Source organism: Eschrichtius robustus, chromosome 3 (assembly GCF_028021215.1).
Source record: "Eschrichtius robustus isolate mEscRob2 chromosome 3, mEscRob2.pri, whole genome shotgun sequence".
NCBI classification, from domain to species: Eukaryota; Metazoa; Chordata; class Mammalia; order Artiodactyla; family Eschrichtiidae; genus Eschrichtius; species Eschrichtius robustus.
The window spans coordinates 23,245,998-23,263,374 of NC_090826.1; the positions used below are offsets into that span (position 1 = coordinate 23,245,998).

The 17,377-nt window shown below is 48.9% G+C and overlaps 1 protein-coding gene across 8 annotated transcripts in view; it reads left to right on the forward strand.

The window, feature by feature from the left end:
- The window catches only part of PTPRU (protein tyrosine phosphatase receptor type U), an 81,181-nt gene that overhangs the window by 43,816 nt on the left and 19,988 nt on the right, over nt 1-17,377 (forward strand). For all 8 annotated transcript variants that reach the window (XM_068539331.1, XM_068539333.1, XM_068539332.1 and 5 more), the window contains 3 exons: nt 5,590-5,747; nt 16,205-16,395; nt 17,098-17,173. In XM_068539331.1, the coding sequence (XP_068395432.1) occupies nt 5,590-5,747; nt 16,205-16,395; nt 17,098-17,173 (425 nt within the window). The remainder of the gene's footprint in view (nt 1-5,589; nt 5,748-16,204; nt 16,396-17,097; nt 17,174-17,377) is intronic.

The following is a 17,377-nucleotide window of genomic DNA, read 5'->3' on the forward strand; positions in this document are numbered from 1 at the left end:
AAGCGACTCGCCCATGTCACTTGGCTAAGTGGCAGGTCCTGACTGAACCCAGGCCTGACTGCAAAGCCCATCCTCCTCACGGCTGGGCACGTGAAGGGCCTCACCACAACTGGCACACAGTAGGTTCCTGTAAGTGGCAAGGCCCTGGGGGCTGGGTAGTGGTGCAGATAGAGAGGGCTGTAAGGGAGGGGTCAGATCTTGGGGTTTGCAGGTGGTATTTGAGGCTCTAGAAATTTACCCTCAAGGGAAGATTGGCAAAGTAGGGGATGTTACCCACCCCTGCAAAGAGAGCGCCAGGCCCAAGAGAGGATGGGTCAGAGATGCTGCCAGAGCCTCACTAGGAAACCCTCCACTTTATGCAGCTGCTACTGGAAGCCTCTAGGATCCACCCCCCCACCCCCCCGCCCCTCCTTAGGTCCTCTAAAAGCCATTCGGTCCCATTCTGTAGCACCTCGCTGCATCCCCCGAATCCTGCCCGGCCTTCAGGGTCCACTGTGCTCCTGAGGGCTCCACTAGTCTGCACTGTGGGGTGCCATGGGACAGAGCAGCTCTGGCAGGGATGGGGGTGTTCAGATCAACCTGGGGTACAGACGTAATGGACAGATTAGGAGGTTGCGGAGGGAGGGCAGCTCCCAGTTAGCCCCAGTGTACCCTGGTTGGAGGGAGGAGGCGCCTGCCATGGGGTGGTTATGGGAGGCACTGGGGGCAGGTGTCGGCTTCTCCATCCTGCCCTGCCCTGCGGACAGTGAGGCTGGATGCACCTGCCCTGGGGAACTCCGGGGTGCCCCTGGCCGGTTGGATCCCTTGGTTCCGCTTCCAGAGACCCTCCCCACTTCCCTTTGCAGCCCTCCCCGCCCCGGCCCCCCCAACCCCGGCACTTCATTCACATGCTCGCAGCGCTTTGCTCAGTATTTCTCCCCCCTGCTGGACTGAGAGCTGCATGGGGGTGGAGGAAGTTCTGTCTCGTTGGCTGTGTATCCCCAGGGTCTGGCCCAGGGGACTTGGGTCCTCCTGAACGGCCCCCCTCCAACCCAGCAGGAGGAGGGGGCAGGGAAAGTCTGAGCGCGTGCTTGCCTTGGGGGGATTATTATTAACCTCACTTGTTTAGAGGAGGAAATGGAAGCTCATAAAGGTGGAGTTCTTTTATTTATTTTTCCTCATTTATTGATTACTCAATTCAATAAAATATCTAGGAAATATAATGTGCTGGGCACTGTCCTGGGCCCTGGGGATCCAGTGGTGGGCAAAAGCGACCAAGATGCTGTCCTCTTGTGCTTTGTGGTTATAAGTGGGGGGCTTGGCATTAAACTAGAAAAAGCACAAATGCGTAATTACAAATTGTGAAAAGACCAGGGTGTCGGGGTGGGGGGCAGAGAGAGGGTAAAGGGGGACATAATGTAGTTGGTGACTGTGGGGGACTCCTTAGGGAAGGCTCTTTTAAAGTCATGATATTTCAGCTGAGACCAGAAGAACGCCACTCCTTCAGCCCCTCCCCCCTCCCCTCAGGGCCTCTGTGAACAGCTCAGGGCCCTGGACCCCCCCCTCTGTCCCTGGGGTGGGTGACATGCTGTGCGACCTTGAGCCAATCTCCTGCCCTGGCTGGGCCTCAGTCTTCCCCTCCCCTCTCCTTCCCTTCCCTCCCCACTGATGGGTGACGTGGGGCGGGTGAGTAGAGGACCCTGGAGTGGGCCTGGACGGGGCCGCAGGAGGGAGCTGGCTCTGGGGGCACGGTCCTGGGCCTTCTCTGGACTCTCGCTGACCCCCAAGAGCCCCAGGCAGACCGTGACTCTCCGGGACCCGGCTTCCCCACCTGGGAGCTGGGAATCAGACCTGCCCCCCCCTCCTCGCTGCTGTTGCCTGGCGGTCAGGTCAGGGCTCTTGAACCCCCTGTGCTCTGGGTGCCCGTGAGGGGGTGACCCGGCTCCTTTAATGGACCCCACACCCAGGGGCAGTCTGGGTGGGTGACGAGGCCACAGTGTCCCCTGCCCTGGCCGCTCGTTCCCTCCCAGGCACAGGTGCGTGCAGAGGGCTGTCCCTCCCGTCAAGGGCAGAGGGGCCTGCAGGGGTGGGCGGCACGGGGACCGCAGTGGGGACTGTCTGCAGGGGAGAGTGCGGCAGTTACCTTGAGTGTGTGAGTGGGGGTGTCCGTGTGTGTGAGCGCAGGCGTGTGTGTGTGAGCGTGTGTTTGTGAATGTGTGTTTGTGTATGTACCTGTGTGTGTCATTGTGTGTTTGAATACGTGTGTACGAGTGTCTGCATGTGTGTAAATATCTGTGTTTGTAAGTGCATGAGTGTGTCATTGTGTTTCTATGTATGAGCGTGTGTATCCATATGAGTGTGTCTGCATATGTGAGCGTGCAGTGCATTTCTCTTTGTGAACGCGTGTGTGCATGACTGTGTGTGAAAGCTCTGCTTCCCTCCAGGCCCTTTCCCCACCTCCTTCTCACTCCAGCAGTGGGCTTGGGGAAGGTTCTAGAAGGGACCTTGGGTCCTGGTCCTCAGAGACTGAGCCCGGCCAGCCCTTGGGTCAAGGAAGGCCCTTCTGACCTGTCGGTCCCCGGCCAGCCCCGTCCCCGGCATGAAAGCACCAGACCCCTCCCTGCTGGGGGTGCTGCTCTGGGCCCGGCCTGGGGAAGGACCGTGGCCCACCTGTGCTGTTCTCTTTGCACGCTGCCAGGAGAGACCACTATGCCTACTCCTACTACCCGTAAGTAGTGCACCTGCCTCAGAGCCCCGCCCATCCTGGGGAGCCCCTGCCCCCTCGCCGGCCTGGCCTGGCGTCAGCCCCTCCTCCACAGCCACCCTGTCTGAGCTTCCCTCCTCTGCTCTGTCTCTCCTCTCCCTGTCATCCGCCTGTGTGGAGGTCAGGAGCACTGGCTTTGTGGTCAGTCTCAGGTTCAGACCTGGCTCTGCTGAGCCACCCCAGGCAAGTCACTCGACCTCCCTGAGCCTCTGTGTCCTCTTGCCCCCGAGGCAGCCCCTTGTGTCTTGAGCCACTCCTGCTGGGTGGGACCTCCTGACGTCAGACCGCAGTCCGCATCCAGGAAGGTCCTCACCCGGGTCCCGCTCTGGATCCACAGCTCTGTGCGCGTGTGTGTGGGGCAGACACATGGCAGCTCTCCGCACGGTGCACGCGGCTCCCAGGGTGCCACCAGCCCTTCTCCAGCTGGTGACCCCAGCTCCTCAGACCCACCGTTTCCTGGGCACCTCCCCTGGGCTCAGTTCTTCACACAGAATTCGCACAACAACCCTGAGAAGAGGCACTGTGATCACCCCATTTTACTGATGAGGAAACTGAGGCTCAGGAAGTTTAAGGGACTCATCAAGAGGCCACAGGACAGGCAGAGCTGGGGTTACAACCCAGGCCCCGTCTGACTCCACGGTCTGTCCATGCTGCTCTGTTTCCTGCCTCTGTGATCGCTGACCCTGCAAGCCTTCCAGAACATTCCCCTTACCTGTGCTTGTCCCCTCCTTACACAGCAGACTCAGGTGGCCCCGGGCCAGCCCAGAGGACGGTGGTCTCTCACCTCCTCCCTGGACCCTCTTGCATCGAAGTCACCCACCGTCACACTGGCTTTTCCAGCAACCACACCCCCGTCAACTCACGTGGAGCCTCCAGCTCGGCTTTTCCAGGAGCTGCTGACAAGGCAGCTCGCCCTCCCTCTCTACTTTGCAGCTAATTTTGAACCTAAATGCAGAACTTTTCCAAGTGTCCATGTTACGTGGCATCTGCTTGATCTCACCCTGAGATCGGCTGGAGGCCTCAGTGTGAGGTGTCCCTCCTGGCTGTGTCTGTGGATCTGGTTGGTTGGTGTTTCAGGTTCCTCTTCCAAGTGGACCAGGAGGCCTGGGTGGGAACAGAGCCCTGGGGTACACTGCTGCAGACCTTCTAGGCCAGTATCCATGGTGACAGGTCCTCCTTGGGCACCATTGTTCAGCCAGCTTGATGGGCTGTCCTCTGTCTGTCTTCCCTGTGGTTGCTGGTGTCTGACCTGTCCCTCCCTCCCTCTGTCTCCTTCCCTCTCTCTCTCTCTCTCCTTGTCATTGTCGCTTTACTCTCCTCCTCCTCTGTCAGTCCTCTTGCCCCTTCTCTTCTCCCTCCTCACCTCCCTTCCTCCTCCACCTTCTCTCTTATGTTGATGGTCAAGGTCACAGCCACAGAGGCTTCTTCTCACCTGCCCCCAAAGGGGTCTTTGGCTCTGCCCCGGGCCACAGTAAGGGTGATGCCCAGAGCCCACGGGTGGGGCTGGGAGCAGGAGGCCTGGGCCTGCAGAGCCATCTCTTGACCAGACTGGGAAGGCCGCGCCCACCGCAGTGCACGGCAGCACTGGTCCCCAGCGTGGACACAGAGCCATCTTAGCACAGGAAGGACGTCGAGGTCCTGGCAGGAGGGGCATCCAGAGGTCATCCTGTCCCCTTTGGGCCCCAGGCGGCTCTTGAGCCAGGAGGGGCTGAATGGAGTTTGCCTGTTTGTCTGGGGGATCCCTGCACTGGCCTCTTCATCTCCAGGGATGACCAGTGTCCCTGAGCCCGCATGACCCGGAAGTCCTCTCTCAGGTCTGCCCCACACCCTGCATGCTGTAGGGCCTAGAGGTGAACGGCTCTCTCGTCTCGAGCCTTCCCTGTGATGGGGCCCTGGCTCTTCTCCAGTCTCAGCGCAGGTCCCAAGTCCTTTCCCTTTGCCCGTTGCTCAGCCCCTCGGTCTTGGAGCTGTGGCACTTGCCTCCCCACCCCGTTCTCCCTCCCACTTTCCTCCGAGTTCCCTGGGGTCACAAACTACCATCCTCATCTGTAAAACTGGGCTGCAGGCCTGGGCTGTGTGTGGCCCCGGCCCAGGGTCTCTCCAGAAGCTCTGCCCTCTCGGGAGGGTCCGGGGCCTCTCGCCTTCTCTCTCTGCTGCTTCCGGTGGCTGGATGGAGTGGTGGGCAGTGACGGGAATAGGGACCCTGCGTGGATTTCTTTACAAGTCTAGTGTGGCCTGTGGTGGAACCATCCTGGGGGTTCTGGGGGGTAAGAAGAAGTCATGGTTGGAGTCATTCTGTGCCCAGTGAAAACTTATGAGACTGACCAAGTACTAGCCAGACTCTTCTCCATGAAGGAGTGTAGTCTAACCCCATTGCAGGAGGAAGAGTTCCCAGGGCAGCTGTGTGGTGAGGATGGAGGAAGGAAGGTTACCTATGGGGCTTGCTGGGGCTGGAGCTGGGGCAGGCATCTCCCTTGTTTGGGGTGCAGTGACTGTCTGCTGTGACACCAAAATAGTCACCCAGAGTGACTTTCCTCCCCTTTCCTGAGCCCTCGGGGCCAGTGAGAGTTAGGAGGCAGATCCCAGCCTGAGGCCACTGCTGTTCCATCCCTTGCTGTCAGCAAAGGTCCCCAGGACAGGGACCCTGCCCAGTCCCTCTTGGGGGAGGCAGCAGCTCACTGGGTCTGGTGGGCAAAGGATGGAGGCAGAGCCCCCTCAGCATCCAGAGATGCCTCTAGACTGGCTTCTGGCCTCAAGGCCCCCTGACTGCCAGGCCTCCCCATCCAGCTCTGGCTGCTTTCCTGCCCAGCTGAGCACCCATGTCTCCCATCAACCCTCCTCTGCAGGAAGCCAGTGAACATGACCAAGGCCACGGTCAACTACCGCCAGGAGAAGACCCACATGATGAGTGCCGTGGACCGGAGCTTCACGGACCAGAGCACCTTGCAGGAAGATGAGCGGCTGGGCCTCTCCTTCATGGACGGCCATGGCTACAGCCCCCGGGGTGAGTGCCCGGCCCTTCCTCGTGGCCCCCAGGCACTCCTTCCCCAGACTTCTGAGCCAACAGCCCAGAGCCCCACATCAGATGATTCTGTAACACCCCGAACCAACAGTACTAAACATCCTGCTGGGTACCAGCACCAGCCCTGGGAATACAGAGAAGGCACAGGTATTATCTTTGTACTGGAGGAGCTTTAGGAAAATTGAGGACTTAGACACAGATTCATCTAAGAGGAGTGCGAGTTCACAGGTTAATTGTGGGAAGTGTTCTGGGGACTCAGAGGAGGGAGGGCTGCTGTGGGATCAGAGCAGTCTCTTTCCTGCTGTGTGAGAGGAAGTGCTCGGGAGTCAGACCTCAGTGTGCATCTCACATCCCCTTAGGTGCATGACCTGGGGCAAGTGGCTTAATCCCTCTGGATGTCTGCCTCCTCATGTATAAAATGAGGATAAAGATCATCTCTGCTGGTAGGGCTGCTGGAAGACTAAATAAGAGAATGTGTGTACATCATTTAGTGCTGTACCTGGCCTGCAGGGAGAGTATAGTGAGTCAGCTGTATATGCTAGGAGCTTGTCATAAATTGCTTCATCACACATCTTTTTATTCTACTTAGTGCTGATTTGTACAAAAAATAACATTTATGAAAATCATAAAGTCATAATAATACACCAAACACCGGTGAACCCCGCTGGTGAATTTGAATGTCATCTGGGTGCCCCTCCCATATCCCCTACCTCCCTCTTACATGTAAATATTCCCCTGAAATTTATGTTTATAACTTTCTTGCCTTTTGGGGAGTAATTTTACCATATGTGCATGTGTCCCCAAACAGTGCATTATATAATTTTGCTCATTTTCGAGCTTGATAGAAATGAAATTGCTCTCTATTTTCCAACACAACACCATGATTCCAATATTTACCCAGGTGGATGTTTTGCTGTAGTTCATTTATTTTCTCTGATGTATAGCTTTCCACTGTATGAATATATCACAATTTATTTCTTCATTCTGACATCCATGGGCATTTGATTTGTTCCTAGTTTTCTTGTTATTACAAACGAGGCTGCTGTGAACATTCTTAAATGAATCTCCAGATGCACCTGCACAGCAGATTCTGGAAGTAGAACTGCTGGATTATAAAGTATGTGCTTGTTCTGCTTTATAAGACAGTGTCAACTTGTTTTCCAAAGTGTCTTTGCCTGTGTTCACTCCTAGCAGCAGGGTGTAAGTTTCCATTGCTCCACATCAAGATCAAAATTTGCCAGGCTTCTTCACTTTTGTCAAAGTAGTTTGTATAAGATGGTAATTCTCTATAGTCTTAATTTACATTTCTCTGATTACTAGTGAGGTTGAATATATTTGCAAATCATCATTGGCCATTCAGGTTTCTTCTTCCATAAAATGCCTGTTCATGTCTTTTACCTAATTTTCTGTTCGGTTTTCTGTTGCTCTCTTAGTGGTTTTTAGGAGTTCTTTATATATTTGGGATGAGACTCATTTGTCCCTTATGAATTGCAAATATCTTCTCCCAATTTGTGGCTCATCTTTGCAGGTTATTTATAGTATCTTTGGATGAACAGATTTTTATTTCAATTCAGTCAAGTTCATCAATCTTTTCCTTTTTGATTTCTATTTTTTGTGCTTGCTTAAAGAATTCTTCCTTATGCAAGGTCATAAGATATTTTTTACTTTTTTCTAAAACTTTTAATATTTTGCATTTTGCATTTAAATCTTTATCCATCTGTAGTTGATTTTTGTATGTGATATGAATTAAGGATTTTATTTTTTCTATAGGGAAAACCAGCTGTCCCAGCATCAGGTGTTATAGTTTGTATTTTCACCACTGATTTGCAGTGCCACCCTTATCATATATCACATTCCCATACATATATGGATTGTGTTTTGGCTCCCTATTCTCTTTCATCGGCCCGTTTGGTGATTCCTGTACCAATAGCAAACTAGCTATCTAGGTCTTGATTTTTGACACATCAAGCCCTCCCAACTTAGTTCTTCATCAAGGATGTCTTGGCTATATTTGCGCTCATTCTCTTTCTTACAGATTTTAGAATCATCTTTTCAAGTTCCTTGGAAAACTTTGTTGGATGAATTTGCTTTGAATCTTTGGATCGATTTTCATTTTGTAAAACTGAAACTCTGTATCCATTAAACGCCCCTTTCCCTACCTTCTCAGCCCCTGGCAACCGCCATTCTACTTTCTGTCTCTATGACTTTGATTACTCTATCTCATATTAAGTGGAATCATACGGTACTTGTCTTTAGGGACTGGCTTATTTCAATTAGCATAATGTACTCAAGGTTCATCCATGTTGTAGCATCTTTCAGAATTGCCTTTGTTTTCTTAAGTGTTTCTTAAAATTGCTTTTTAAAAAATATTTTATTTATTTATTAAAAAAAATTTTTTGGCCACGCCACACAGCATGTGGGATCTTTAGTCCCCCAACCAGGGATTGAATCCGTACCCCCTGCAGTGGAAGCACAGAGTCCTAACCACTGGACCGCCGGGGAATTCCCAGAATTGCCTTTCTTTTTAAGGCTGAATAATATTTCATTGTATGTATACACATACTTTTCTTATCCATTTGTCTGTTGATGGACACTTGGGTTGCTTCCATGTTTTAGCTCTTGTGAATAATGCTACTATGAACATGGGTGTATACAAATATCTCTTTGGGGCCCTGCTTTCAATACTTTTGGGTATATACCCAGAAATGGAATTGCTGGATCATATAGTAGTTCTATTTTTAATTTTTCGAGGAACTGCCATACTGTTTTCCACAGTGGATGCACCATTTTACATTCCCACCAATAGTGCACAAGGGTTCCAGTTTTCCCCACATCCTTGCCAACACTTGTTTTCTGTTCAAGACAGTTTTTTTTTTATAGCAGCCATCGTAATGGATGTGAGATGGTATCTCATAGTTCTGATTTGCATTTCCCTAATGCTGAATGATGTGATGTTGGGCATCTTTTCATGTGTTTATTGGCCATTTGTGTATTTTATCTGGAGAATTTTTGAATTGGGTTGTTTGTCCTTTTGTGGTTGAGTTTTAGGAGTTCTGTATATATTCTGGATATTAATCCTTATCAGATGAACGATTTACAAATATTTTATCTCATAGTGTGGGTTGCCTTTTTACTCTGCAGATAGTGTCTTTTGATGAACAAATGTTTACATTTTGATGTAGTCCATTTTGTCTTTTTTTTTCTTTTGTTACTTATGCCTTTGGTGTCATAGCCCAGAAATCCTTGCCAAATCTGATGTCATGAAACTTTTGCCCTATGTTTTCTTCTAAGAGTTTTATAGTTTGGGGTCTTACATTTAGGTCTTTAGTCTTTTTTGAGTTAATTTTTGTGTATGGTTTTAGATAAGGGTCCAAATTCATTCTTTTGCATATGGATGTCCAGTTTTCCCAGCATAAATGGTATTGATACATTTTTAGAAGATCATATTTCTAAGTATTGGTCATATAGAGAAATGCAGTTGATTTTTATATGTATCGATGTTGATCTTATATCCATACACCTTGATAAACTTTCTTTTTTTTATTGAAGTATAGTTGGCTTGGTTTCACGTATATAATATAGTTATTTGATATTTTTATAGATTATACACCATACAAAGTTATTACAATATTACTGACTATATTCCCTGTGCTGTATATTATATCCCTGTGACTACTTTATTTTATCACTGGTAGTTTGTACCTCTTAATCCTCTTCATCTGTTTTGCCCATCCTCCCACCCCTCTCCCCTCGGACAACCACTAATTTGTTCTCCATATCTGTGAGTCTGCTTCTGTTTTGTTATATTTGTCTATTTGTTTGGCTTTTTAGATTCTACACATAAGTGAAAACATACAATATTTGTCTTTCTCTGTCTGATTTATTTCACTAAGCATAATACCCTCCAGGTCCATCCATGTTGTCACAAATGGCAAGATTTCATTCTTTTTTTATGGCTGAGTAATATTCCATTGTGTGTATATATATATATATATATATATATATATATATATATATATATATATACACACACACACACACACATATATATATATATATAGCACATCTTCTTTATCTATTCATCTGTCATTGGACACTTAGGTTGCTTCCATATCTTGGCTATTATACATAGTGCTGCAAAGAACACTGAGGTGCATATCTCTTTTTGAACTAGTGTTTTCATTTTCTTTGGGTAAATATTCAGAAGTGGAATTGTTGGGTCATACAGTAGTTCTATTTTAAAGTTTTTGCAGAACCTCTGCACTGTTTTCTATAGTGACTACACCAATTTACATTCCTACCAACATTGCAGGAGGCTTCCCTTTTCTCCACATCCTCACCAACATTTGTTATTTCTTGCCTTTTTGAGGATGGCCATTCTGATGGGTGTGAGATGATATCTCACTGTGGTTTTGATTTGCATTTCCCTGATGATTAGTGACGTTGAACATCTTTTCATGTGCCTGTTGGCCATCTGCATGTATTCTTTGGAAAAATGCCTAAGTCTTTAAGGCATTTTGAGTTTATTTTTAAATATGGTATGAGAAAATGGTCTAGTTTCATTATTTTACTTGTAGTTGTCCAGTTTTCCCAGTACCACTTGTTGAAGAGACTGTCTTTTCCCCATTATATATTCTTGCCTCTTTGTCATAGATTAATAGACCATATGTATGTAGGTTTATTTCTGGACTCTTTATTCTGTTCCGTTGATCTATATGTCTGCTTTTGTGCCAGTACCATACTGTTTTGATTACTGTAGCTTTGTAGTATAGTTTGAAGTCAGGGTGCTTGATACCTCCAGCTTTGTTCTTCTTTCTCAAGATTGCTTTGGCTATTCAGGGTCTAAACTTTCTGATTAATTCTAATTTGTCTGTAGAATCATTCAGATTTCCTGAGTACAAAGGATCTGTGAATATTGACAGTTCTGTTTCTTATTTCTCGTTTCTTATCCTTTTTTTCCTTATCTTTCTGCGTGGCACTGGCTGGAAGCTCAAATGGAAGTGGTTATAGCAGAAATCATTGTCTTGTTTTCCTGGTTTTAAAAGAAATGCTTCTAACATTAAAACACTGAGAATGAAGTTTGCCATAGGTTTTTGGAAGAAGTGTCTTATCAGATTAACAAAATTCCTTTCGGTTTTTAGTTTGCTAAGAGATTTTATTTTAAATGGGCATTAAACTTAGCAAATGCTTTTTTTTCTGGATTTACTATGATGCCATATTTTTTTCCTTTAGTTTGTTAGTGAGGTGAGTGACATTTTTAGATTTTCTAATGTTAAAATAACTTTCAATTCCTGGGGTAAATTCAACTTGGTCATCATGCATAATTTTTTTAATGAATTATTGGATTCAGTATAATTATAATATTGTTCAAGATTCTAAAGTTGTATTCCCGAGTGGGATTGGCCTATAACTTTTCTTTTTTTATACTGTCTTTGTCTGGTTTCTGGTATCAAGATTCTGTTTGTCTTATAAAATGCATTGAGGTCTCTTCTCTTTTTTCCTTATCATGGGAGATTGGAGTAATTGGCTCCTTGGAAGTTTGGTGGAATTCACCTGTGAAACAATCTCTTTTTTTTGTTTTCTTTATGGAAACATTTTAAACTTTTAATTCAATCTATTTAAAGGAGTAAAGGACTATTCAAGCTTTCTGTTTTTTTCAAGACACTTTTAGTAAGTTATATTTGTCTAGGAATGTGTCCATTTCATTTATGTTTTCAAATTCATTGACATGCATTTATGCATCACGTTCTCTTTGTGACCTCCCTCATTAAATTTACACACACAGTAGTAGCTGTTATCAACCCTTCATCTTACAAATGAGGAAACAGAGACCCAGAGAGGAGAATCACTTGTCCAGATCAAGCAGAAGGTGGCAGAGTCAGGATTTAAATTCAGTTCTTTCTGAATTGCAAATTGCTGTTTCTGCTGTATCATGCTGGGCCTAGAGGACCGGGTAGGATTTGGACCGGCAGAGATGGGAAGGAAAAGGCAAATGTGCATGAAGAACAGCATGTGTAAATGCATGGAGGTGGGCACAGAGGATGACATGGAGAGGTTTGCTTGGGCTGAAAACTCAAGTGGGTGCTGGGGAGAGTGGGAGGTGCAGGTGGTGTGGGCACATGCCTTGCTGCTGAGTGTTATGGAGAGATGCAGTGAGGCAGGAAACACGGGTTCTGCTCCCAAGGAACTCACTGACTAGTTGGGGAGATGAGATTGACCCAGGGAAGTCCACACCAGGCTAATTGCCAGGGGGTAGTGGAGACAATTAGTGCTGCCATAGTCTTGAGAAGATATACCTTTGGGCAGGGGAGGTCAGGGTTTCGGCTGAGATGGATGAGATTTGACTGATGGTGAGGAGGGCGGGGGCACTGAAGGTAGGATGCAGGACACGGGGAAGGTGTGACGGCTGGGAAGCTCAAGGTGTAGTCAGGAGACTGGAGCTCAGTCTCAAGGTTTCTCTCTCTTTCTTTATGCCCCATGCTGGTCTAGCCGCCACTTCCTTCTTTTCTTTCCAAACAGTGGAGGCCAGAGCTTTGTGGTTTAGAACAGAAAGCCATGTTGATTTTGATGTATCCTCAATATGGAAGTTTTAAATAGGGACTTCCCATGCTGAGTAAATGTTGAGCTGGGATGTTCCCAAGATGTTGGAATGTGCCCCCGTCGACTCTGATCTTGCCTATGAAAACCCTCAAACCCTCTGGGCCCTTGTCCATCCGGAGCTCTTGACCTGTGTGGGAACCAGTGGGTTCCGGCCAAATGGTTTGTCAAATAAGTGCCTCTTATTTGACACCACAAATGCCCCTTTATCAGGAGAGGAAAACAGAGAAAGACAACAGGATCCCAGAGTCAGATGGGCCTGGGTTTGAATCCTGATGCTTCCACTTCAGGAGCAGGTAACTTAACCCTTCTGGGCCTCAGTTTCCTTGTTTAATAGGGGGGATAACAATAGCACCTACGTCATAGGGATATTCTAAGGATTGAATGACAAGAATCATGCTAGGCATATGAAAGCACTCAATATATTAGATATTGTTAGCTATTATTACAGACTGTGTTTCTTTAAAGTTATTTGCTAATTGCAAATAGTGAAGGAAAAATATAATATGCTGCTAGATTGTATAATCGGTGGCCTGTCTTCATCTGAGGGTGGATGGGAATCGGGGAAAGTGCCCATCTTTGAGGAAAGTCTGAGGATCTCCATTTTCAAATGAGGAAACTGAGGTCCAGAGAGGTCAAGTGACTTGAGTCAGAATTCAAATTCAGGCTTCTCCGACGCCACACCCAGTGTTCTTTCCTCTGGGCTTCAGCCCTCCCCGCAAAACATCAGCTGTCCAGTGGTTACTCCCAAAAATTGTCCGACAATCATAGTGGAGCTGGGGAGAGCCTGGGAGAGCCCCTGAGTGGTGACCTTGAAGCTGAGGGCTGGCTCTTACTTTCCTTCCTCTCTTCCTCCCTTTCAGGGGCTTCCGGCTGTGGGTAAGCTTGTTCTTGGGGTATGTGTGTGTATGGGAGAGGCGGAGCGGGGGGGAGTGTGTGTGTGTGTGTGTGTGTGTGTGTGTGTGTATGTGTGTGAGTGTGAGTGAAATCCCATGGTAATTCATGGGTGAGAAGAGTAAGGACCTGTTTTCTCTGGGCCCCACGAAATGGAGGGTCTTAATGGCAGCATAATTGTTCATGATCCTTTGTCTTCTGCTGGTCTTATTTGTAGAACATCTTGTGTTGCTCTCGGGCTCAGCTGGAAGCCACCCAGCTTTGGCTCTGGCTTCCTGTCTGGATCCCAAGCAAGTGGGATTTTTTGCTTGTCTTCACCCATTGCAAGATGATTCCATGCCTACTTGTGAGGCTGTATCAGGGCTTCCATCCCTTCAAGATCTCTGGGATGAGCTATTGGATTCTCCACCCGGAGAGCTCTCTATGGAGCTGTTGGCATGGTTTCCACGAAGAACACTTAGGACCCCTTCATCTCTGAGTTCTTTGAGCCAGCAGAAATCTTTTTTTCTTGACACCTTTGTGGTTGTCTTGTGTGTTTGTGGTAGATGGTCTTTAGAATTGTCAGGTCCTGGACCAAGATCCTAGTGTGGAGAAGGACCAAGACAGAAAGGCCACCTCTTGTCAAACAGCTGCCCTGGCTTTCTGGGACTCCAGAGGTTCCTCCCTTTCCTGGAAACTCCTAATCATGTCAACAGCTCCATCTGCAGGTGCTCATGTGCCAGGCACTGGGCTGGGTGCTTTATACACATTATCTTATTGAATATTTACATCATCATCTTGGAGAGTAACAGTTTTAATCTTCATTTGTCATATGAAAAGGGAAATTTCTGGAGAGTAATTAACATCCCCAAGGTCACATGCAGAGTTGGGATTTGATCTGAGGCCTGTCTGACTCCAGAGCATGTCTCTTAATCGCCATATTACACTGTGTTCCCCTGAGGATGTTTCATGAAACAAGCTTTCCGTGGTGAAAGAGGGAGGTGAAACATTGCTATTTTCCTCCATCTCTTGGAGATTTAAAATACACACTGGGCTTCCCTGGTGGCGCAGTGGTTGAGAATCTGCCTGCCAATGCAGGGGACACGGGTTCGAGCCCTGGTCTGGGAGGATCCCACATGCCGCAGAGCAACTAGGCCCGTGAGCCACAACCACTGAGCCTGCGCATCTGGAGCCTGTGCTCCGCAACAAGAGAGGCCGCGATAGTGAGAGGCCCGCCCACTGCGATGAAGAGTGGCCTCCGCTTGCCGCAACTAGAGAAAGCCCTCGCACAGAAACGAAGACCCAACACAGCCAAAAATAAATAAATAATAAAAATAAATAAATTTAAAATACACACTAACTTGTTGGAAGCCCTGAGAGGTTTAACAGGGAAAAAAACCTACTTATTTTTGTTTAAAACAATTTCACTGACTCCTTTAAAACGTAGAACCCCTCCTCATCCTCCTTCTCTTCTTTTTAATGGAATACCGTTGAGTCATCTGGCACAACCAGTATTTTCTGGAACACACTTGGACAACCACTGCATTAGGCAAATCTCTCCTCTTTGGATCTCCGTTTCCCTATCTGAAAAACTAAGGGCTTGGGGCATTGGACCACGAATGTGTAACTGGCACATGACTTGCCCTCCAGCTGTAAGCAACTAGAAATCTGGATAAAATACATCAAACAGTTGTTTTCAGACATCGGGCGCCAGGCACCTCATGACTGTGATTCCCGAGAGGAGAGAAACAAATGAGGTGAGCCTTGCCCGGCATGACCTTTCTACTTGGAGGCAGTTTTCAAACCTCAGCACAGGAAGGGGAACCCAAGCAGGGCCTGCAGTCTCCCTGATTTGAAGAGGCAGAGATTGGAGTTTGGGGAAGTGGAGCTGCACAGAGGAGGGGGGTTGTGGTGTCCGTCCCGGTGCTGCATTCATTCTGTCTATTAGTCATGACTAGGAAGTAGAGGCCAGGCACCAGCCAGAGAAGGCTCCCCACGGAGGGTCATTTTAGCTGAGACCTGAAGGATGAATATGAGTTCACCAGGCATAAAGGAGGGAGTGTTTGAAGCAGAGGAAAAGCATGTGTGAAGGCACAGGGCAGGGAGGGGCCTGGCATCTAGGCCCCGCTGGGCAGAGAACAGCGGTGAGACATGCGGAGAATAAGCCCCTGCACCTCACTCAGGCCAGGAGAAGGGAATCAGTGTGTGGGAGTGAGTGTTGGAAGGTGGGTGTGGCTGGACAGGACGGTTTTCTCAATCCCAGGACCTGATCTAAGGACCAGGGTGGGAGGTCCTTGGGGATGCTGACCAGGAGAGCCGGGGAGTGGGTGGTCTGGAGGGGGAGGACAGTTTCCTGGGGCGCGTGGGGCACTGTGAGCCTCTCCACCTCTTCCCCACGGGCTGAGCCTACGCACAGGCTGACAATGGAAATGCTTACGCAGGAGAAATGCCTCTATTCAGGTGCTTCCTGTTAATCGGCAGAAGGGGTGGCAGCAGCAGCTAGTTTCGGGACTTGCTTATCTTTGAATGGGGGTAATTGCTGGGAGTTGTCAATGTTTCAGATTGTTCCCTGGAAGAGGGGAAGGAAGGAGGGATGTCATGGGCTCTGCTGAGCACTTCCCCCTGCAGGCAGCAGGTGAAGTCACAGAAGGGTGTGCCCTGCAGGGGAGCCCAGGGGGGTGAGGGGACCACGGGATCACAGCTGGCAGGGCTGAACCAGAAGGGCCCTCTGAGTTCATATGAACCAATCCCCTCATTTTACAGATGGGAAAACTGAGATGCAGCAGCGAAGGGGCCACCCAGGGTCACACAGGGTGGGCCCAGCCAGCTGCTTGGCTCCAGCAAACAACCCAGGCATTCTCCACGCTGGCCGTGCTCCCTTCCCTCCCTTGGCCCCCTGAGTCCATCTGGGGTTCCCCAGGCTGGGGCCCGTGTGTATCAGAAACCCCTTTCCCTTTCTCTGACTACAGGAGACCAGCGCAGTGGTGGGGTCACTGAGGCCAGCAGCCTCCTGGGGGGCTCACCGCGGCGTCCGTGTGGCCGGAAGGGCTCCCCGTACCACACGGGGCAGCTGCATCCCGCGGTGCGTGTGGCCGACCTCTTGCAGCACATCAACCAGATGAAGACGGCCGAGGGCTACGGCTTCAAGCAGGAGTATGAGGTGCATGGCCCCAGTCCAGCCAGGACCCCTTGCCAAGGCCTTGCCTGGTTGCTCCTCCCTGTGGACCCTGGCAGCCCTCAGCCCAGCCCTGGATGGACCCATGCTCTGACAGTCCCTAAATTCAACCTAATTTTTTGACCTTGACCTTGATCCTAACCTCAGACTGACCTGGTTTCTAACTCTCATCCTAACCCTGACTTGAAAACTGATCTTGAATCTTATCTCAGTCTCCATCTGGACCCTGCCGGGATCCTTATTCTATTCCTGATATGAACCTGACCACCAACACTGACCCTGACCTCCAACCTAAATCCCAGTCTGACTTTGACCCCGACTGTCATCCTAAGCTCCGTTTGGACTCTGACTTGAATCCCATCCTACCTCCATCTGGACTTAATTTGACCCTCACCCTTACCTTCTTCCCAGCTCAAACCTGGATTTGCCCTAAACCTGACCCTCATTCTAAAATGTCTCTGAACTCTAACCCTCTTTTTCCCGCTTTTCTCATTTCCCCCTACACAGCTTGGTATTGAACTTAGTCCCTCACTTACAAAGGAATTTACAGTGACTTTATTTCAGGCCCCAAGTTTAACCCTGAACCTGGCCCTTATCGTGGTCCCACTCCCATTCTCTTAAGGGGATAGGGCTCTTATGAGAGAGGGGCTTCCCTCCCTCACTAACTACCACTTTCCCTTCTGGCAGAGCTTTTTTGAAGGCTGGGATGCTACAAAGAAGAAAGACAAGGTCAAGGGCGGCCGGCAGGAGCCCATGCCTGCCTGTGAGTCCTGGGGGAGGGCCTGGGGTCTGGGGCAGTGGGTGGGAGGGAACAGGAAGCAGGAGAACAGCATGAGCCATTTATTGAGCGCCTGTCTCATGCCAAGCTGTGTGCTGAGCATCACACCTGTTATCTCACTTAGTCCTCTCAGTAACCCTGTGAAGTGGATGTAGTAGAACCCCCACTTTACAGATAAGGAAACTGAGG